Below are 20,038 nucleotides of genomic sequence, written 5' to 3' on the forward strand. Positions count from 1 at the left end.
GAAGCTGCTGGAGCTGTAGGAGAAAACATCAGTATCGTCAATAAGCTGTGATCAGGTTTCAGTGAACTAGCTGTTCACTGGTCAGTGTGCAGGAAGCAGCTGAACGCATGTAGCTTATTTGAAGTCCATCTTGTCACTAACACAACAAGCTCCTCCATCAGGAGCGTAATGAAAAAAAAGCACGGAAACAAATTGGGGTAATATGCTGACACGTTGAGTAAGAGTTGAGGGTACCACTGGCACGTTCTAAAATGGCACCTTTTACAGAGGGATTTTAGGTCGTAAATCATTATTTTATTAATGTTCAAAAACATAAATTCAAAGAACTTTTGGGTTGCCAGGTTGTGAAACCTCTCTCTGGCTTTTGAGTCATTAATAGTAAAGCCATTAATACAGTTGCTAATAAAGGATAAGGAGTATATCACATTTGTTTTATGTTTTTATGATTTATGATTATTTAATTAATTGTTGTTATTGTTTTTCTGAAAAGCAGATTGTAACCTTGTTAAGAAAAGTCCTATAGAAATAATTTTTCTTCTTCTTGTTCTTCTTCTTGTTCTTCTTCTTGTTCTTGTTCTTCTTCTTCTTCTTCTTCTTCTTCTTCTTCTTCTTTTTATTATTATAATAAGCCAAGCAGGCTGCAGATATAGATATTAATCCGTCATTAATATCAAGAGTCACAGGTTTCTTACTTTCTATACAGCCCACAGCAAAACATGTCTGTCATTAGTAATGTTATTAATTTGTTAGTAACTTTGCTCTATATGCTCTGGAAGGTCAGACTGCCTATTGGAGCAGTCTCCCTCATAAAGTAAAACGGTAAAGAGTCAAAGCAAGTGTCCTGCTGGAGGGGGATAAACACCAGCCAGGGAGATATTTCACAACCTGGCAACGCAACATTTGTTTTAATATATGGCTAATACCTGCTCAACACAGCTTTAGTAAATGCTTTGTTACCATTAATAAAGCAATTGGCTGCAGCTCATAAGCCCTTTATAACAGGCCCATAATTAGAAAGTGGAGTTGGGTAAGAGTTCTTAAAACAGCTGGTTCAACTGGAGGAAAGCTGTGCTCAGAAAGTGTTACAAATAATGATGCTGCACAAACATACACAGAGCACACAGTATTTTTGTCGTATACACACAAAATTATACTAATGCTATAAAGATCACGTCACAAGGTTTCATTTGTTAATCTGACAGGGAGCAACATAACAGAGCTACAGAAAACACGCACACACACACGCACGCACACAGACATAGACACAGGTTGATGAAAGGAAGAAAAAATGTAAATAAGGATAATATTAATAGAATAGAATAGAATAAGAATAAGGATGTATTAATACATGTGCGTCATTTGGGCAGCTCCAGCTGGGCCTTGCTGGAGAAAACATCCGGGCCTGTATTTATCAAGCGTCTCAGAATCCCTCCTAGGAATCCCGCTGAAAGTTCACCTACCACTCCTACTTTGGGGTGAGACTCTCAGTGAGTGTAATGTATGAAGCATCCTACGCTGACTTGCAGCAAGGGAAAGGACTCCTCCGAAGAGAGGGAGAGAGGGACACAGCTGTTTAACGACACACTCAGCCGCAAAAGAGAAATGATGATTATGTATTGTAGTTTTTATGTTTAAGATAGTAGACTTCCGAATGCAGAAAACATCAACATTTTATGTGTATGTGAGTTATGTGGACAGGTAAAAATGGGTTACTCAGTCAGTTAGTCTTAATGGTATTTCACACTTGTATTGTAGTCTGTATCTAAATAAAAAGCCACTCATATAGTTGAAGAAATGTATACAATTAAAAATAGCAGGCAACTTCACTTGGCTGCGTGACATATCCTCATGTTTTATAATATCTATATTAGTGCTGCATCTTGAATATATTGTGCAGTATAATTGTGCGTGCAGCAGGGATGTTGCAAAGCCTCTGTGCACTGCGAGGAACATGGAATCACTCTCTTTCACTATCCAATCCCTCTTTCAACAACACTACCTGTTAATGTTATTTCTGTAATGTTACTTAATATTAGGTAACAATATGAACTAGAGATGCACCGATAGACCGGCCGGTTTTCACGTGCTCGGCCATGACCGGCGACTGGCAGGTCAGTCTGACATATGCCAATTTCATGCAACATAAGTTATACGAGTTACAGTTCTCAAGGACGCACGCACACATGGAAGCGACAGCACAGTCTCTTTTCCTTTCTCTCAACTTTGTGTGTGGCGCGTACCCGCTCGCGGTGTGAAGCGCGTGTCCACGCTATTCTCGCACGTGTAGAGAACCTTGTGAATTAACCTGCAACATGTCAGCTGTTTGGAAATTCTTCAGCGTGTGTGCAGAAGATAACAAGTTTGCAATATGCAACACCTGCAAGGAGAAAGTAGGGCGTGGAGGGACGACACCAAAAACCAAAATCACATTTTTTTAGTTGGATATTGGATGTGAAAAGAAGGAAATGGTTCTAACTTTGCACTTTAGATGTGTGTGAATTTCCCACACCAGGAGTAATTTATAAAGTTCTATTTTATAGTGATCCATTATGTGTTGAAAAAATGTTCTATGTTCTGTGCAAAATGTTCTGTTAAAGAAAAGATAGAAAATAAATATTTGTGTGTGCTGTAAAAAAATCGGAATCGGCTAAAATCGGTATCGGCTGGCCTAACTCAATGAAAATCAGAATCGGCCTAGAAAGTTGTAATCGGTGCATCTCTAATATGAACAATATGAAGCAGCTTGTAGAAATGGAATGAATCTGTGTATTATGGATATATTAAGTTTGAATTTATTACTGCTGTAAATGTGGTTGTTACAGATCCAAATCATCACTGCTGCGAAACTACATTTTCTGTGTTGCTGTGAGTTTGGGAGGACATCTGGGTCCTCTTTTGCATTTTGCATGAGGTCAGTCGCAAAAATTATAATTTTTCAAGTTGTTGCCAAAACTATATCTGTCTATAAGCTCATTATTGAATGTCTCTCCTCCCTCTCCTCCCACTGAGCAGTGACTAGGGGTGGGGGAAAAAATCGATACAGCATAGTATCGCGATATTTTTCGTGGCAATACTGTATCGATACACAGACGCCAAGTATCGATCTTTTATTATATATGTGTTGGTCAGCCTGTCTGCTGACAATCCCCATTTTGCAGCAATACAATTGAAGTGAGATGAACAAACAGAGAAATGTATGTTTTTAGATAAAACAAATGTTGACAAAATTGTCCTTTGGGGACATCATTTGAAACTGGGAAAAATTTGAAGTTGGAAAAAAGGTAATAAATTGCAATATACCGCAGAATATTGCAATATGTTTCAAATCGCAATAATATTGTATCGTGAGGCCTCTGGTGATTCCCACCCCTAGCAGTGACTCCTAAATATCAGCAGAGATAGGAGTCATTTCCACAGTTTAGAAACTTGATAAAATGGTTTTACTCCTAGTCCCAAAAGTGGGACCAAAGTTGCATCACTCTAAGAATCTTTGGCCAGTTGGGAGTGATTTCCTACTCTGAGATGCTTTACCAAAAACAGGCCCTGGTCCCCTCCCGGAGGTTAACACTTTTCTTCCCTAGAGATGCTTCTTTTCAACTGTGGCTATCTTACTGAATACCCAAACAATGACAGGACCTTATTGGCTACCTACCGGCGAGAGCCCAACGCAGACCTCCGATTGGCTGGAGCAGGGGCAGACATGGGGCCAGACAGCCTCTTGTGCAACCTTCAGCTTGTTCTGTCCTCAGTTTGTCTCTCCGTTCTTCAGCTCAACACTGAGAGCCTGGAGGGAAACAAAGACATGACCAGTGAGTGACCACCAACCGCATGCGCACACACACACACCACACACACACACACACACACACACACACACACACACACACACACACACACACACACACACACACACACACACACACAAATCAGGGATGGGTTTTGCTGACAGCCTCTGCGTTCGGATCTGGATGCCTCAGCATGCAGCATGGTGCTGCTGACCCAAGCTGACACTTAGCTGGCAAAGACTGGACACGCAGCCAATCACCTCGTAGTCAGGTCGGAGGCTTAACCAATCATCACTTTTTTAAGTTCAATTCAATTAAATTTATTTATAGTATCAATTCATAACAAGAGTTATCTCAAGACACTTTACAGATAGAGTAGGTCTAGACCACACTCAATTTACAAAGACCCAACAATTCCAGTAATTCCCCCAAGAGCAAGCATTCAGTGGCGAGGAAAACCTCCCTGTCTCATCTCAGGCTGAATATTGGTTAGTGTTTGGTTTGTGTATGCGTGTAGGTGCCAGGCACCCGCTGTAAGTCACCTTCCTGCTGTAACACCTCTAAATGCTGCGTTGTCTCTGTGCCAACCATGACTGACACAATAAACCTCTCTCCCACTACAATCAGTGAATGAGGACAGGTGGATTAATGGAAATATAGCCTTATATTCTCATCTTTCTGCTGCCTCACTTAAACAGTTATTAATTCAAATGATGTGAATATAAAGCTACTTTCTGTATAACTTTATCCATATCTGAGCTCCACTTTAATGTATCTAGATTTCTTCCTCTGTTCTCTTTCAGTTCATGTTTTTAACAGCACTGCGTTACCTGTTTGCCCTAATTGGCTGAGCTGCAGCCCAGCGCTGGAGAAAGAGCCAAAATAAAATGTTCTTTCTTTTTTGCCATTGTGGCTGCAGCATTTCGATAAGCCGATCATTAGTAAAGTTAAATCAAACTAAATTGCTGTAGTCAAGTATGGGAATAAGCTATTTTCACCTATTTAACCAATGTGTTCACCATCCCAAATAAACCCAGGGAGTATCTGAAAGTCTACACTGCCAACTTCTACTTACAAGAAATATACCAATGTATTTTAAAACTACAACTCCCACTAGAGCTGCACCATAGAACATGATACGAAGATGGTATACTTGTAGTTCTTCCGGGGTGGCAGAATGTACCTGACGATATGTATTTGTGGCCCTGGAAAAATGAGTCCAGGGGTACGTATATCAGTGAGACCAGGTTGAAAACATCAGCGCCGCCTCTATCAGCAGGTTCAAACTTTTCTGACACGTTTCAGCTTAGATATGAGTCACTTCCTGTTTGGAGAGTTAATAAAATGTGTTTACTCTTTATCCTGAAAGAAGATAGAAGCATGCTGGGACTGATTTCCTCCTCTGAGGCGTTTCAATGAGTATGTCTTAATGACTCTTTCATGAAACAGAAAAACTCAAATGTCAAAGGTGGGATTTGAACTCACAACCTTCAGGATGTGGAGCAGTTTCTTTTCCAGCTGAGCTGTCAGAACTCTGAAAGCACCTCTCAATATTCTGATTAATTTTCAACTTCTTGGAGTCGCAGTGAAGCAGGTTTCAGTTTATTTAATGTATAGATAAATGTAGTGCACTATATTAAAGGGTTTAATTGTTAAATCACTTATGTCTTGGAAAGTGTTTAAAGCAAGGGTCTTCAACGTTTTTTAAGACAAGGACCGCTTAACTGAGAGAGATGGATCAGGTACCCCCTACTACACATATTGTATTAAATGAAGTTGTACAAACTGGGCCTACAATAATGTGTGGGTGGCCTTAAGCTGTTATATCTAACTTTTTAGTGCATAGAATACTAAGCTCATAAAATAATAGTTGTTGGCATGATTTAATAAATCATGTTTTAAACTGGCACAGTGGATCCTTAGGATCCAACTGAAATGTTGTCGCTCCGGAGAGCGGCAGACTCTTTTTTTCTTTTTCCCTTTTCTGCCGAGTGGCGCACGTGCCCGCGGCTATTCTCCGACATGCACTCTACAATCACAGCTGATAGACGGCTTTTTGTACACGCTCCGAAACGGACGTAAAAATATCACACTTTCTCTGTAGTCTAACCAAACGTAAAAGCGTAAAAGCATATTAACCATTCACTGCACGTGATCGCTAGTAAACATATTACACTTGCTCTGCTAGTCTATCGTTCAGGACAAGAGCCTGTAGCCTGGTGGTGGGGAAGCCGGGCAGCCTCCCCAAATTGTCTGCTCTTTCAGACTCCTGTGCAGGACCTGCCATAAGTCAGGAGAGGTGTTGTATATTGCCAGAGAAGGCAAATATGGTCATTTTTCTGCAAAAGAACTGCTAAAGTTTGAAGCTGGTTGGCATACCAACTCAACAACATTTATTTTGTTGTTACTTGTTAATAGTGTAACTGTTTTTTGTGAAATTATTGTAGTTATGTGTTAGGTAACTTAGGTTTACTTGTTATATATTTAAGTACTTTAAAACGTTAATATATTGTTAAATTTAAATCATTTTCAATTAAATTTTTTTTTTTCATTTTTCAGTTTTTCAAGAATCGGTTTAGGAATCGGAATCATTTTAAAAGTACCGGTTCGGCATCGGAATTGTAAAAATCCAAACGGTACCCAACCCTACATGGGAGCGTTTGTGATGATTGGATGTGGTTTCATTTGTATGAGTCAATCTTAACTTGCGGATTTACGAATTTCCAACATCGATTTCAACTTGAGAATTTCCAAATTTCCATAAAAAAAAATTGTTGTAATCACTTTATATTTCTTTTAATCTACAGAATAACATCACAGGTAACTACATTTTGTGTCATGTGACCTTCAACCGAAAGAGAGATGATTAATATTAAGAGACTTCCCCGATAAACGCTCCCTATATATCTATAGCTATATCTTTATACTGGTGGCTCCCTCGATTGTCCGTATAGTTATGATGGGAGCAAAGCAGGAAAATTCCTGTGTTACAAACATAGACAGTGAAAGAAATGGACACATCGACGCCATAGACTTCGACGGAGACCAGTGAAGTAATTAGAAGCACTTTTCCGGTGATGCGCAGCCTCAAACTGAGCTTGAAGACGTAGATGTGACGTGAGCAACCTGTCTGAAATTTGTGAGTCTTCTGGTAGCTGTGCCAAGAGAAATCTGTTTGTGGATAAAAGTTACAATTCACTTGCCAAATACCAAAGTATTTCCAATCCATCAAAACGTTGCAGAAATATTTTGTTCCGATGCTTTTCATGGACTCTCTATGGGCTTCTCCCTTGACTGTATTTGATTCAGAGGTTTTCAGGGGGTCCTAGGTGTCAAGACCCCTAGCCTAGAAATCTAGAGGCACCCTAGCGGCAGCAAATGTAATTTGCAGCCAGGGTCAGTCTAGCTACTCTCCGTTGGCTTGCGAGCTGGAAAAACCAAACTCTAGTCAGGCCAATCACAGCGTGCATAGAGTCGGTGGGCGGGCTTAACACAATGACGGCAGAGTTGCGACGGTTCCGTGTGAATTCCCTGCTACTTGAAAACAAAGAAGATGGCTGCTGCTGCTGCTGCTGCTGGCAGTCGGCGTGTCGACTTTGGCCGCGACTCTGGAAGACTTGGAGTTAAGCTTCTCTTTGAGAAAAGAACAAAGAACGGCACTGAAGTCATTCTTAAAAAAAGGAAGATGTGTTCAGAGTTTTGCCGACCGGATACGGCAAAAGTTTAATCTATCAACTAGCGTCGCTCTGGTTGGTTGTAGCGCTATCCTATTGCATGCAGAGAGAATTTGAAAGACAACCGGTTATCCCGCCCCTCAGATTGAGCCCTGCCAATGGTGAGTACCCAGACCCAACATCTTAATGTGGGTCTGGCTTGTCAGGCTACAAGACCCCCGAGACACTTCCCTATTTTGCACACGGTTTCAAAGCCTGACACTGGTGAGAACAAACACACCTGTGGTCTCATTTCTCATGATTGCCTTCTATATTTAGATCCATTTTCAGAATGATTAAAGGTCTAGGCACTGCTGTTTGATTACTGTACTATTATTAAAGTCCACGTCGGACTCAGTCTAGACTCACTATGAACAATCCGAGTAGTTATAGTTCAGAAACATTATCGACCCCAGACCAAGGTTATAATCGTTATAACGAAAACTAGGTGGGAAAAAAACATTGTCGTTACTAAGTATTTACTTAGTAAGTATGTTATGTACTGTATGTTTTGTTAATTTATGGTTGAATAAACGTATACATCTGTTTTGGTCAAACAAGGCTAAAGTCATGGAATTTATGAATGGGAACAAACCTGCAGCCATTACTTACATTTGATTGGCTGCTGGGACTGTTTAGATCAAAGCTACAGGGAGTATGATGGTTTCATGACGATTATGGAACAAATGAATAGCTTTCACATACGCACGCATATGGAAATGCGTACAAACAGACAAAGACAGAATAAAATCACGGTCATGCTTATTTTTTACTAGATTAAATGTACAAATCAAATGTACATTAATATGACTTGGAACATAATTATCATTTGATTATTATTATTTTTTTTTAAATGAATTGTGATTTTACAATTGTACTCTACACAGTGTGACATGCAGTAGGCTCGGGGAAGGCGGCATGTTCTCCAGCTCTGGCTGCTGTCACAACAGATGAAAGCCCATCACAGCACATCATACAGGATTTATTAAGTTAGACCTGTTATGTAACACCAGCCCCAGCCCCGGACAGCCTGAGTAAGGTAGACACGCAAAGCAGCTACTGTGCTGACAGGAAGGAAACACAGAGGTAAAAGAGATGAGGGGGTGAGAGAGGGGAGAAAGAGTGGTTTGAGGGAGAAAGAAGCGAAGAGAAGGAGAGGAGACAGAAGATAAGAGGAGAGGGAACAGGAGAGGAAACAGGAGAGGAGAGAGCCAATGAGATGAAAGGAGGAGGCGGCACATGTCAGGGACTTTGTGAAGGTGAGAAAGGAGAGAAAGACAGGTGGAGTAGGAGTAGATGAGGAAAGGATGTTAGATAGATGAAGATGGACAACAGCTTTTAATCTGGAAACACACGGAACTGTGGACAGACGTGATTTCACACACACACACACACACACACACACACACACACACACACACACACACACACACACACACACACGCGCGCACGCACGCACACACACTGTCTGCAGCAGAGGAGACACTGCGGTTTCTCTTATGAAAGAGTGCGTCCTTGCTGTCTATGATGATATGACCCTGACTAATCTCTGTATTGCTAAAACAACTGTTCTGCACAGTTGGAGCGTGTGTGTGTGTGTGTGTGTGTGTGTGTGTATGCATCAAAATCCATTTACAGTATATTGAAAGTAGAAAAAACAATCACAGGGTTGAATAGAGAGCACAATACTGGCTGTAGCAAAACATAATGCGAGAAAAGAGTACGATGCTGCCAGAGACACAAAGGTGTAACAAAGCTCCCCTCCTCGCCGGGACAGAGCAGACTGCAGTGGTAAAGAAACTCACGACGTGCACCCCATAGGTCGGACAGGGTGGGGGAGGGAGGGGTGTGTATCTGTGTGTGGGAAAGCGTGACTCACTCCTTGAATGCTCTGTGTAATCCCATTCGACAAAGAGGGAAATGCTGGCAAAGAGGTTTACAGCCCCGCAGTCTACAAGACTGAGTCACTGCTGTTAAACCAGGAGAGCCATTCACCACTGAGTGTGTGTATATATTTGTTTATATGTTTGTGTCTTGCGTGTTGCTCATCCAAAGCCCCTTTGGTCATTCCCAACACTTTCCCTATCTGAACGCTGATCTGTGAGGGGCACTGAATCATGGACAAACTCGATTTTCCTTACCTACTGTGTGTATTATCCTTTCATTTTTAGCGTTAACCTTTTTTTTATTCTTTATTTTAAACCCTTAAGCATTACAATTGTGCAAATAAACAGTAATACTCCTCTGTTTCATATTAAACACAGAGATCAGTTACAGATATGAGATGCATCTACTGTATTTGATGCTCTGTGGTTGAAAAATGTGTTTTAGAAAACAATAAAACATGGGCGCCCGGATAGCTCAGTTGGTAGAGCGGGCGCCCATAGATAGAGGTTTACTCGACGCAGCGGGCCTGGGTTTGACTCCGACCTGCGGCCCCTTTGTTGCATGTCGTTCCCCCCTCTCTCCCCTTTCATGTCTTCAGCTGTCCTGTCAAAATAAAGGCCGAAAAATTATCTTTCAAAATAAAACACATGGAACCACATACGTATCATGTTTCTTATCTTCCTCTCTTGGGGGTAAGAAATAATCAGACTATGCAAAATCTGGGAAATGTACAATCTTAACCATCATTCATTCTAATATTGTACACATGTACTTTTCCTACTGTGACGTGTCAAAAATGTCTTCTGTGGAAAAAGACCTATTGTGTCCACCACTCACAAGCTTTTTTGTGTTTGTGGTAGTGACCGCAGACTCAGCCCTAATAAATATATGTTTAAGGACCTGTTATCAACACTGATAAGAGCAAAGTGTTTAACCAGACTCCTCTTTTTCACTAGCAGAATAGCTTTCGGCCAGTGGAAACTCAGATATGATTGTGGCACAATAACGGTCTAATTGGTATCATCCTAAACACCGCATTTTAATCTCACTACTGGGTCGCACACATGTTTATTTTATAATTCACATTATCAAGTCATACTAATCCCAAAACAGATTAAAATGTGATGGGTTATATGAGGTTTAGGTTTTACCGATGGGAGCCCAAACTGTGCAGCGGACAGTAGGATGACAGAAACAGCTTGCGAGGAAGAGCCGACTGGTAGTATTTGAGCTCCAGCTGCATAACATTTCGGTGACTTTCACTGTCGACATACTGCAATGCACGTTGTGTTTGCATTTGTCAAGCGAGCAAAAACACTGGCTTGCAGTAGGCATCATAAAGAACTCATGCTGAAGCCCATACACATACTCACTCCACACACTGGGCCACTCTGTTTGCGTTTGAGCAGCTCATGTGCAATGCATTCTGGTATATGTAGACACTCACATTTAGACAGCCTTCACCGCAAATTGTTTTAATGGAAAACATAAACCACAAGTGCAGACTGGAGAGCAACACAATGAGCAGCTACACACTTTCCTTCCAGCCTCTGTTGCACCTAGACATGCAGGTAGGTTAAGAATGAAAAGTGCATAATTGTAAAAGCAGGGCATCGCTGGAGAAGGGTCAGGCATATACTCACACATTCATCAAATCTCTCCTCAGTAAACGCGAGATGGAAATAGCGTTCAGTAAAGAGCACAAACAGTGACTTTTTTTTTTTTTTTTTTACAGTGTATACAGATCAGGCCAATCCTGCAGAGTCACCCTACTGCTGCAGTGGATGCATACTAGCTTAGCTAAGATCCAGCAGAGCACAGCAATAAAACTACAGCACAGCTCTTACAGGACCATCAATCAGCACTTAACACAGAGGGCGAAAGCAAAAAAGGAGAGGCGAACGTAATGTCGCAAGTTCTACTAAAACTTGAACTTTTCTTGTTTATTTGTTCGATGTTAAGCCCGGCAAAGGGTTTCTTTTACAGTTTTCTTACACCATGGTCTCACAAGATTTGAACACGATTTAGCCCTCATTTGGCTGCAAGTTCTGGGTAGAAAAAAGGCACATGGCGTTACTTTAATCAGGTCAAACGCTCAAAATATCTTACACCATGGATTTGTCATTACTGAGCCAAGCAGCAGCGATTAAAAGCATGCCAGAGCGCTGCAGCCTAAGTGATCATGCTAATAGTCTGTGTGAACTAGAGGCAAGACAAGCAAAGAGCATATACAGTATAAAACAGGAGATCAATATTCACAATCATGTTAATGCTTTGTAATGAGGAGACCGAAGACTACACACAATGTCTTTCGCTCTCTCGGCTACATTTAGGATGAAGATGATATGATGCAATGATAGACTATGAAAGTCATTTTTAAAGTTTTAATCCTTTTCTTTGTGTTAAAAATAGCAATATATCCCTGTTATGTTATAGCAAACATGTAAGCCAACAGTTGCCTATTTACACATTCAGCTTTAGCATTTAAAGTTGTGTTTCGGTCCATTGGACAAATAGAAGACCAATATCCACTCTCCTTTTAGCTCTGTTTCGGTCTCGGTATAATACAGTGTTTATCAGAGCTTTTTTGTTGTTGCAAAAACAGTTGGAAATGAGGTTGAAGAAAATGGTAAGAAACCAAAACAGAAAAGTTGCGGACTGTCAAATCAAAACAATGAGCTCAAAAACACTAAAGTCACACACGTTGAATATTACAACTTTAAGAGAAAGGTTTTTAGCTGCTCTAACCAATATTTTTACAATAACAATGGATCACATTACCAGTGTTTTTTTGTTATATACAATACTAAATTATTGCTGTCTCTGTTTCAGAATTTTATGAAATGTCATGAAGTTGCAATCACAGACTCTCCACTTCCAAGCGCCACTGAACTCAAACGTACGGTCGTCTGCTGTCTCTCCACTTTGAGGATGAGCCACTGCAAGAGTGACGTCAATCACTTGCGAAGTCATGACAACCAAATGAAAAACAGCGCAATGAAGTACATAATTTTCTCCTCAGGCAGAGTGACAAACATGAACGAAAGTCTGGGCGGCTGCGGTCCCATGAAGACCGTGCTACACGGAACGCAAAATATGACAGCTACTGTAGCTTGAAAAATTGCGGTATGGAGCAAGTAATTAGATGCATTTACTGTTTATCAGACCACAAATGAGAAGAATTAGCTAGCATACGCCGGGGTCCCTCCGCCTCCCTCCCAGCTCCTAGGAGACAACTTCGGCAGGAGAACGGGCGGCAGCCTCGGAGAATGACCTTTAGTTAGCGGCGGTAGCAACTCAAATTCAGCCTGCAGCATGGGCCAGAGCGGGCCGTAGTCAGTGGTAGGGCTGGGTCTAACGGCAGCAACAGAAAGTTTTCTGATTCAGCAAGGAGTCATGGCGGTCCAGGATCCACACACTTTCTGTTATCCCTAACCCCTAACCCCTAACCCTAAAGCCACCTACAGTACACTTGATCAGAGGTAAAACCGTGAGGTAGGGCGCAGAGCCTCTGCTCCGCAAAGCATAGCTCAGGTATACATCATCATTGCTTCTGGCTTTGGTTGCGCCTTGAAAGGTCGGCAGAAACGAGGTCAAAGTTGAAATAATTTGAACTGATTAATTTGAGCGCAGCGCTCAGTGGCAATTTCAAGAAGTGCGCCCCGGCCACGCCAAGGGGCGCGCTTCCTCCGAGTTGTCCCCGCTGCTCTCCCCAAAGGAAAACAATGGCACAGCCAGCGCAGAGCGGTTTTACTGCGGATCATGTGTAGGTTTACATATCTTTATAGCAACTGTCAAGTTCATTGTTTTGATTTTCTGGCCTCCAACTTTAGTGTTTCGGTTCAGTCTTACTGTTCTACAGTAATTAGCCCCAGCAGGCAGATGTTTTCAGTGAAAAAGTACACTGTACGCTACCTTGTTTAGCGAACAAACAGACATACACAGTTAGCAACTAGCTGGTGAGCATTGGCAGTGAATGGCTGTCTGTCTCTACATCGCTAGAGACAGACAGCCATTCACACTCACAATCCTATAGTGATTAGGGTGACAATGAACCTGCATGTCTTTGGACTAAGGTAGTAATGCTTGCCTGGCTCCGCCCTCCTACGTACTTCCACTCAATTTTCATTTCCCTTCAGTACTCTGAGTTTGCGGTATATGTCGGTACACGATCCGTTCTGCCTGCACGATCCGTTCTCCGCATGCACAAGATAATACTGTTTTACCGAAGATACGACCTGCACGATCTGTTCCACGCTAGCCTATGGTTAGCCTCCACCGGGAAGCTAACGTTAGTTTAGCTAACAGCTAATTCGGCTAACCGCTAGCTGACAGCTAGATTCAGTCTAAAATAAGTCAAACTTAATGGGAAAAGCAGGCTACAGCGAAATTAAGACTTTACAGTAATAACAATAAAGACAAATATTGAGTGATTGTATTTTAAATGAGAAGAAGTAAAGTAGAACTGACGTAACAGCTGTTATATATGTTAACGCTTATTTTCAAGTTTTATTTTGAGGGTCTTTTAAAGTTATTACATGCTGTCTCAGCTAGCAGTTAGCCAAATTAGCTGTTAGCTAAACTAACGTTAGCTTGGCTGTCGACCAGAAGCGTGGAACAGATCGTGCAGTGTCGTAAATCCTCGTACAACAGCACATGCGCGAACATGTTGCGCATGTGCAGAACGGATCGTGCAGGCAGAACGGATCGTGGACCGACAGTATATTCTTGGGTTTTCTCCGGCCAAATATTTGGCGGTCCAATCAGCGAACAGAGGGAGTGGCTGAGAACGATGACGTTGAGGACGTGCGCTAGAAAGATGCGAGTGAAGCCATCCGGTCCGTTGTGGCAATGCTGCCCGAATATCCAGAAGTCAAAGCCCGAGCAAGAACAATCTTTGCTGAGTTGTGTTGGTGGCCATGATGTTGTGGCCCTCCTCCCGACGGGGTTCGGGAAACATTTTATTTTCCAGCTCGCTCTGTTAGGGGTGAAGGAGTTGGCTAAGGCTAACGCTAGCGATGCTAATGCTAAATATAAGCCAATAGTTGTTGTCGGTCTCCCCTCCTGTTGCACATGCACAAATGTTAGCGATTGGTTATGGCAGATCCAAAGTGGTTCTGGGCAGATCCAATAGTTTTAAACTTCAACAGAGTGGAGAGAGGCCAGACTCTCTGTACAAATGAAATGGACCAGAATCTGGTAGGACCAGGCTAGGATAATGCAGCACCTGGAAGAAACTCCACACAGAACGGCCCCATCCGGCATAAACCACTTAGATGGTTTAAATGTTTTTTAATACAAAGTATCACTGTGACATTTTCCTATTTCCTCCTTTTTATAATATGTAACCTTTTCTGATTTTATTATATGTTATGTTTCATCACTGTCTAAATTTACTGTATATATTTTATCACTGTCTGATTTAACTGCATGTTATGTTTTATCATTGTCTGATTTTACTGTATGTTATGTTTTACCATTGTCTGATTTTACTATATGTTATGTTTTATCATTGACTAAATTTACTGTATATATTTTATCACTGTCTGATTTAACTGCATGTTATGTTTTATCATTGTCTGATTTTACTTTATGTTATGTTTTACCATTGTCTGATTTTACTATATGTTATGTTTTATCATTAACTAAATTTACTGTATGTTATGTTCTATCAGAGCTGATTTTACAGTATGCTATGTTTTATTATTGTTCCTTGATGTAAAGCACTTTGGATGCTGGTTGCTGTAAAAGGCTATATAAATTAACGTTGATTGATTGATTGATTATATGGAAATGTGGTTTCCTCCCCTGCAGTAACAGAAACTAACAGAGTTAAATGGTGTGATTAGCACTAGAGCCAACAGTTCAGAGGAGACAAATGGGAGAATGAAAAATAACAAGCAGGAGCTTTTGGAGATTTTGCACAAATAAAGATCTGAAATTAACTGTTGCATGTAGTGCTGTGAGACCACTGCTGTTAGACTATTAAGGATCACTAGTTCTGTGTGTGGCTAGAGTTATCACAGGGAAAAAAATGCCACAATTAAAGATTTTCCCACCATGGGCACGTCTGAGCAAACACCATGCTGTGAAAACGATTGCCAAGTCACCATGGCGACGGTCAGTCCGCCACTTGTGTGGAACGTGAGCAGGAGGAGAGCTGCCATTGGCTGAGAACGCATGAGGAACAGGATGGAGGAGCCTGCAGCTGACAAGATGGCCATGCTGCACAGGACAACAGTGACCTGCTCCAAAGGACAGCACTGGAAACAAGGACACTTAAAAAAAAGTTAATAAAATAATGAATACAAGGTGTTTTTTACTTGTAGTAAATACATCTGCCAAGTGAAAATTCACTATATTAATAAATATTTTTTTAAATATGATCTTCAAACAATTTGATCCATCTTTTACAAATAACACAGCAGCTGTAAAACCTTATGAGATGTCCAAAAGCTTGTTTCATCTGAGATACGACTCAAAACAAGATGTTTTCAAGACTCTTTTACTTAAACCTACATTGTGTAATTTTTTGAGTTGATTCTTAAAAAAAAACCTTTGTTCTTTTACAAATATGCGCTCATTCATGTGTAATTACTTCCACCAACTAATCAAAGTATTCTCGTAAGTGCAGAATCTGCCATTCAGAATCATTCAGAATACATAGGAGCGACTCGCTCGAATGACGGCAGCCTCCATCTTTAAAATACATTAGCCAAAGAGGGACGTACCTCTGCATTTCGCCCTCTTACACCTATTGGCACCGTGACGAATGCCAGGGGGAGATTACTCGCCCAGGGAAGCGAAAAAAGAGAATTAAAACGATTAACAACGCAACAGGCAAAGCAACAAGACCAAAGTTAATATTGGAGTGGCTAGAACAGCTGCATGTAAACGATGGAGAGAGTAAATTTCGGGTTCGGCCACCGTAGGAGGAAGGGCTAGAAAGTAATATTCAGTTGGTTGTCATATATAATTTCACCGCTAGATGGGTGAAAGTCTTACACAATGTAGCTTTAACAAGATATTTAAGATGCATCATCTAGAAACATGTCCCTATATCTCACTGAAATATTACTTGTTAGGTGTTTGTGTCTTGTGTTTAGGGTTATTAGATATTCAGACTAGAAATTAGATGAATATACTAGATAAAGATTATAATCTAATTATAATCTAATATGATATAAAGATTTTGCTTTTTTGCAGCGAGTCAACAACACAGTGCTTTGTGCCCTCTGCCATCACTGCAATAAGCAAGGTAGCAATAATGCTCAATGGACTCATGTTCCTGTGAATGCATTGCGTTCCTTGTAGTCTGGCTCAATGGATGTACGCTGCTGGGATAAAGCCTGATACCGGCGTGTCTCTCACGTGCAGGATGTCCCTCTCCTCTCGCAATATCCGATAACGGGGCGTAGCGCTGCCCAGGACAGTTGTGATTGGTTTAAAGAAATAAAAAAACAAAACAAGCCAGGGCGTTTTTTTTGCCCTATCCCAAAATACATACGCGGTGTAGCCAGAACCATGCTGCAGCACTGACACAGCGCTGTGGAGATATGTATGGCAATGCGAGACTACGTTCCTTGCGGCTATGTTTTTGTGATTCATGTTCCTTATTGTTCTTATGTGTTTACATGCTGTGGAAACAAATCTTTCTATTCATCATAAAAATGATCTATCATAAATAAACTAGAAAATGCATTTCCTGCAGAAAATGCTTGTGAATGCTGAAGAGCTAAACTGCTAAAGCTTAACTGTATTAATAGCATAAATCCGTAAAAAGAAGTTGAAGTAGTGAGAATAGTTGGAAAAGTGGGAATGGTTTTAATAAGTCTGAATTTCATTGACAAGTTGAATTACACCACCAATGTAAAAAGATGTCAGCATTCACACAATAAAGGTTCATATGTATGGATGGATTACTGAACCGGCCTAAGGGCGCGGCCAGGGGCCAAAATGACTACAAAGTGACTAAAAAAACATAAGAAAGAGGTACAAAATGATTCCAAAGAGACTTGAAACACTACAAAAAGATGCAAACGACTAGAAAGAGAAAGAAAAAAATTATTACAAAGTTTATTCTGGGTGTCTTGGTCCAAGTTTGGAATGGGTTGGGGGGCCTTATACATATCTGTGCCCAAGGGCCCATTGTCCCAAAATCTGTCCATGTTAGTATTTATTTAAGAGTGGTTGCTTGTATGTGGTGCACTTTGCTGTGTGCAAATGCTTAACTCTGACAACATTTGAGCATTTTTGGGGCTACATAAGAAGACAATTATGAAACCATCAGTCAGTATTAGCTCTCAAAATAAAGCATGCGTTTTTGTGCCAAGGGTTTTTTTCAGGAAGATCTGACAGAAACTCCAACCAAACTTAGCTCTATATGTACACCATTTATTTCCGAGTGTGCGCTGTTCTGTTACATTAAGGAATAGGCTTTTATATTAAAGATGTGGAAGAGAAGTGGTAGTAAATTCAATGAACACTGAGCTAACTCCATACAGCCTCCTGGAAATTGGATAAACCGTTAATATTATTACAGTAATCCAGTGGCAACATATAAAAAAGGAGCTGTGCCTCTGTTATCTGTCAGGTGGGACCTGCTTTCCTGAAAAACAGAAATGCTGCAAGGTCAAACTGCAGCCAGACTTCCCTGCTACAAACATGGATGTCACCTACTTTGGGTTTAAGACACAGTGAGCAGTTTCTGCATGCAGAGCCGGGGAAGCAGTCAGGGACGTTTTCAATTCACCATGAAAAGTCCGATTTAATATCTAGTATATCCTGTAATGACGCTGACACCGGTGCACAACATGGACCTGACGCCCAAAGGCCCTGGGGACATGGGCGCACAGGATGACAAGACGCGCAAACATCTGTCGGAGCGCACTGCGCAGCAGCATCCTTCCATCAGCTGCACCAAAATAAACAGACACAGCTGAAAATAGCTTGAGACTCGCGGAATACGCCCGGCTCCAAAACAAAAAACAACAACAACAGCAACACCAACAAGCTCCACACATTTCCTGCACGGCTACTCCATTCTTAGATTATTTCTATTCTATTTCCTTGATGCACACAACGCTCTGGCTCTTCACTTCCCAATGCTCCGCAAAATGACAGCTGTGTCGCGGCTAACGGCACTGAGGAGTTCAATGACAAGCCTACAGGCCTCGCTTACCTGTGCCCCCTTTCCCGTAACACTGTTAGTCCTCTCGCGGTTCCATCGCCTCGGGTTTCACCGTTTCCCTGCGGTTCTCCGCTGCATGGAGCGGTGATCCTGGCTCACACACCCGGGGAGAGGGCAGGAGAGGAGAGGAGAGGAGAGGGGTGCGCTGGATGGATGACGCGTGAGGATGGACGCAAGGGTATATGGCTGGAGGCATATGCGTCACGTTACGTCGTGTTTTTTTTTTTTTAAAGGGAAACACACCGTAGTGAAGTTAGTTTTGAGTTGGATATTCGACAGGCATTCTCTCCGGACCATAGACTGTATATTAATGGACAGCGCATGTGTGACGTCACCCATTGGTTTTGTGGAGATCTGCTATGAGTATAGACAGTATATATATAATGGACCAACAGATCCCGTTGCTCTGGACGGAGACCAGTGAAGGATATTAGAAGCACTTTTCCGGTGAGCGCTGAGCGTTACTGCGCAGCCTCCAACTGAGAGAGATGACGTAAATGTGACGTGAGCAACCTGTCTGAAAGTTGGAAGTCTTCTGGTAGCTGTGCCAAGAGAAATCTCAATCATTCCCAATCTTGCAGAGATGGAGAGCGTAGGTATATGTAAGGAGATAACATGGACACAGGCTAATTATTGCTAACTAAAATGCTAGTTAACATTATTAAAGGTGCCCTGCCACACATATTTCATTACTTTGTGGTAATGTCTGAAGTTCTACCATGGACTCTGTAACATTTTTTTGTGGAAAAAATTCCTTGGTTACCTTGTTTCAAGCCATTCTAGCGTGGTATAGACAGCCTACAGGAAGACTCAGCTCGATTTCTGCCAGTTCTCATTAATAGTCAACAAGCTAAGCTGTTTGAATCTGATTGGCTAACAGCTAGCCAATGAGAGCCTGTCTGTCAGAATCCTTTACCCAGCCCAACTGGGCGAGCTAATGAATAGTAATGAGCTCAGGCAATATGATGTCAGACTGACTTTTGTAATTGGCCTGATTTCTCTGCTTATTTCTTTTCAGTGGCTAGAGCTGACAGAGGAGGTAGCAGTTCATTTTCACATTTACAACATAACACAAACACATATGGACCTAACATATTTAAAAAAATGCAAGTAAAAACGGTTTTGTATGGCAGGGCACCTTAATTTAACTTAAACAGCTAATGTAAGTCGAAACTGCCTGCGAGCTTCTCCTGTACTGTACGTTATTTTCTCTACTATGCGACAGTAAGGCGCTTGGTTATGACACAATCGTTAGCCTATTTTTATAAAAACGTCTGCTACAGAGCCATAACTCCTAATTTCCACCGGTTGCAGAACGGCTGCGGAATAGCTCCGCTGCGGAAAGGCTCCATGCTGTGCCGTCTGTCAATACCCACCAGGTCCGGATTTGTTGCGGAATGGCTGCGGCCATGACTGACAGCTGAAGTCACGAGGACCCACAAGATCTTGCAAATTCAGGTAGA

General features: G+C 41.6%; 1 protein-coding gene across 2 annotated transcripts in view; it reads right to left on the bottom strand.

Annotated features, from left to right (window-relative positions):
* snphb (syntaphilin b) overlaps window positions 1-18,748 on the bottom strand; it is a 31,706-nt gene extending 12,958 nt beyond the window's left edge. For both annotated transcript variants that reach the window (XM_039801847.1, XM_039801846.1), the window contains exons 1-2: window positions 18,567-18,748; window positions 3,653-3,784 (exon numbers count right to left, since the gene is read on the bottom strand). In XM_039801847.1, the coding sequence (XP_039657781.1) occupies window positions 3,653-3,702 (50 nt within the window). In that variant the 5' untranslated portion in view covers window positions 3,703-3,784; window positions 18,567-18,748. The remainder of the gene's footprint in view (window positions 1-3,652; window positions 3,785-18,566) is intronic.
* Window positions 18,749-20,038: the final 1,290 nt, after the last annotated feature.

This window comes from Perca fluviatilis, chromosome 5, assembly GCF_010015445.1.
Source record: "Perca fluviatilis chromosome 5, GENO_Pfluv_1.0, whole genome shotgun sequence".
Taxonomy (NCBI): Eukaryota; Metazoa; Chordata; class Actinopteri; order Perciformes; family Percidae; genus Perca; species Perca fluviatilis.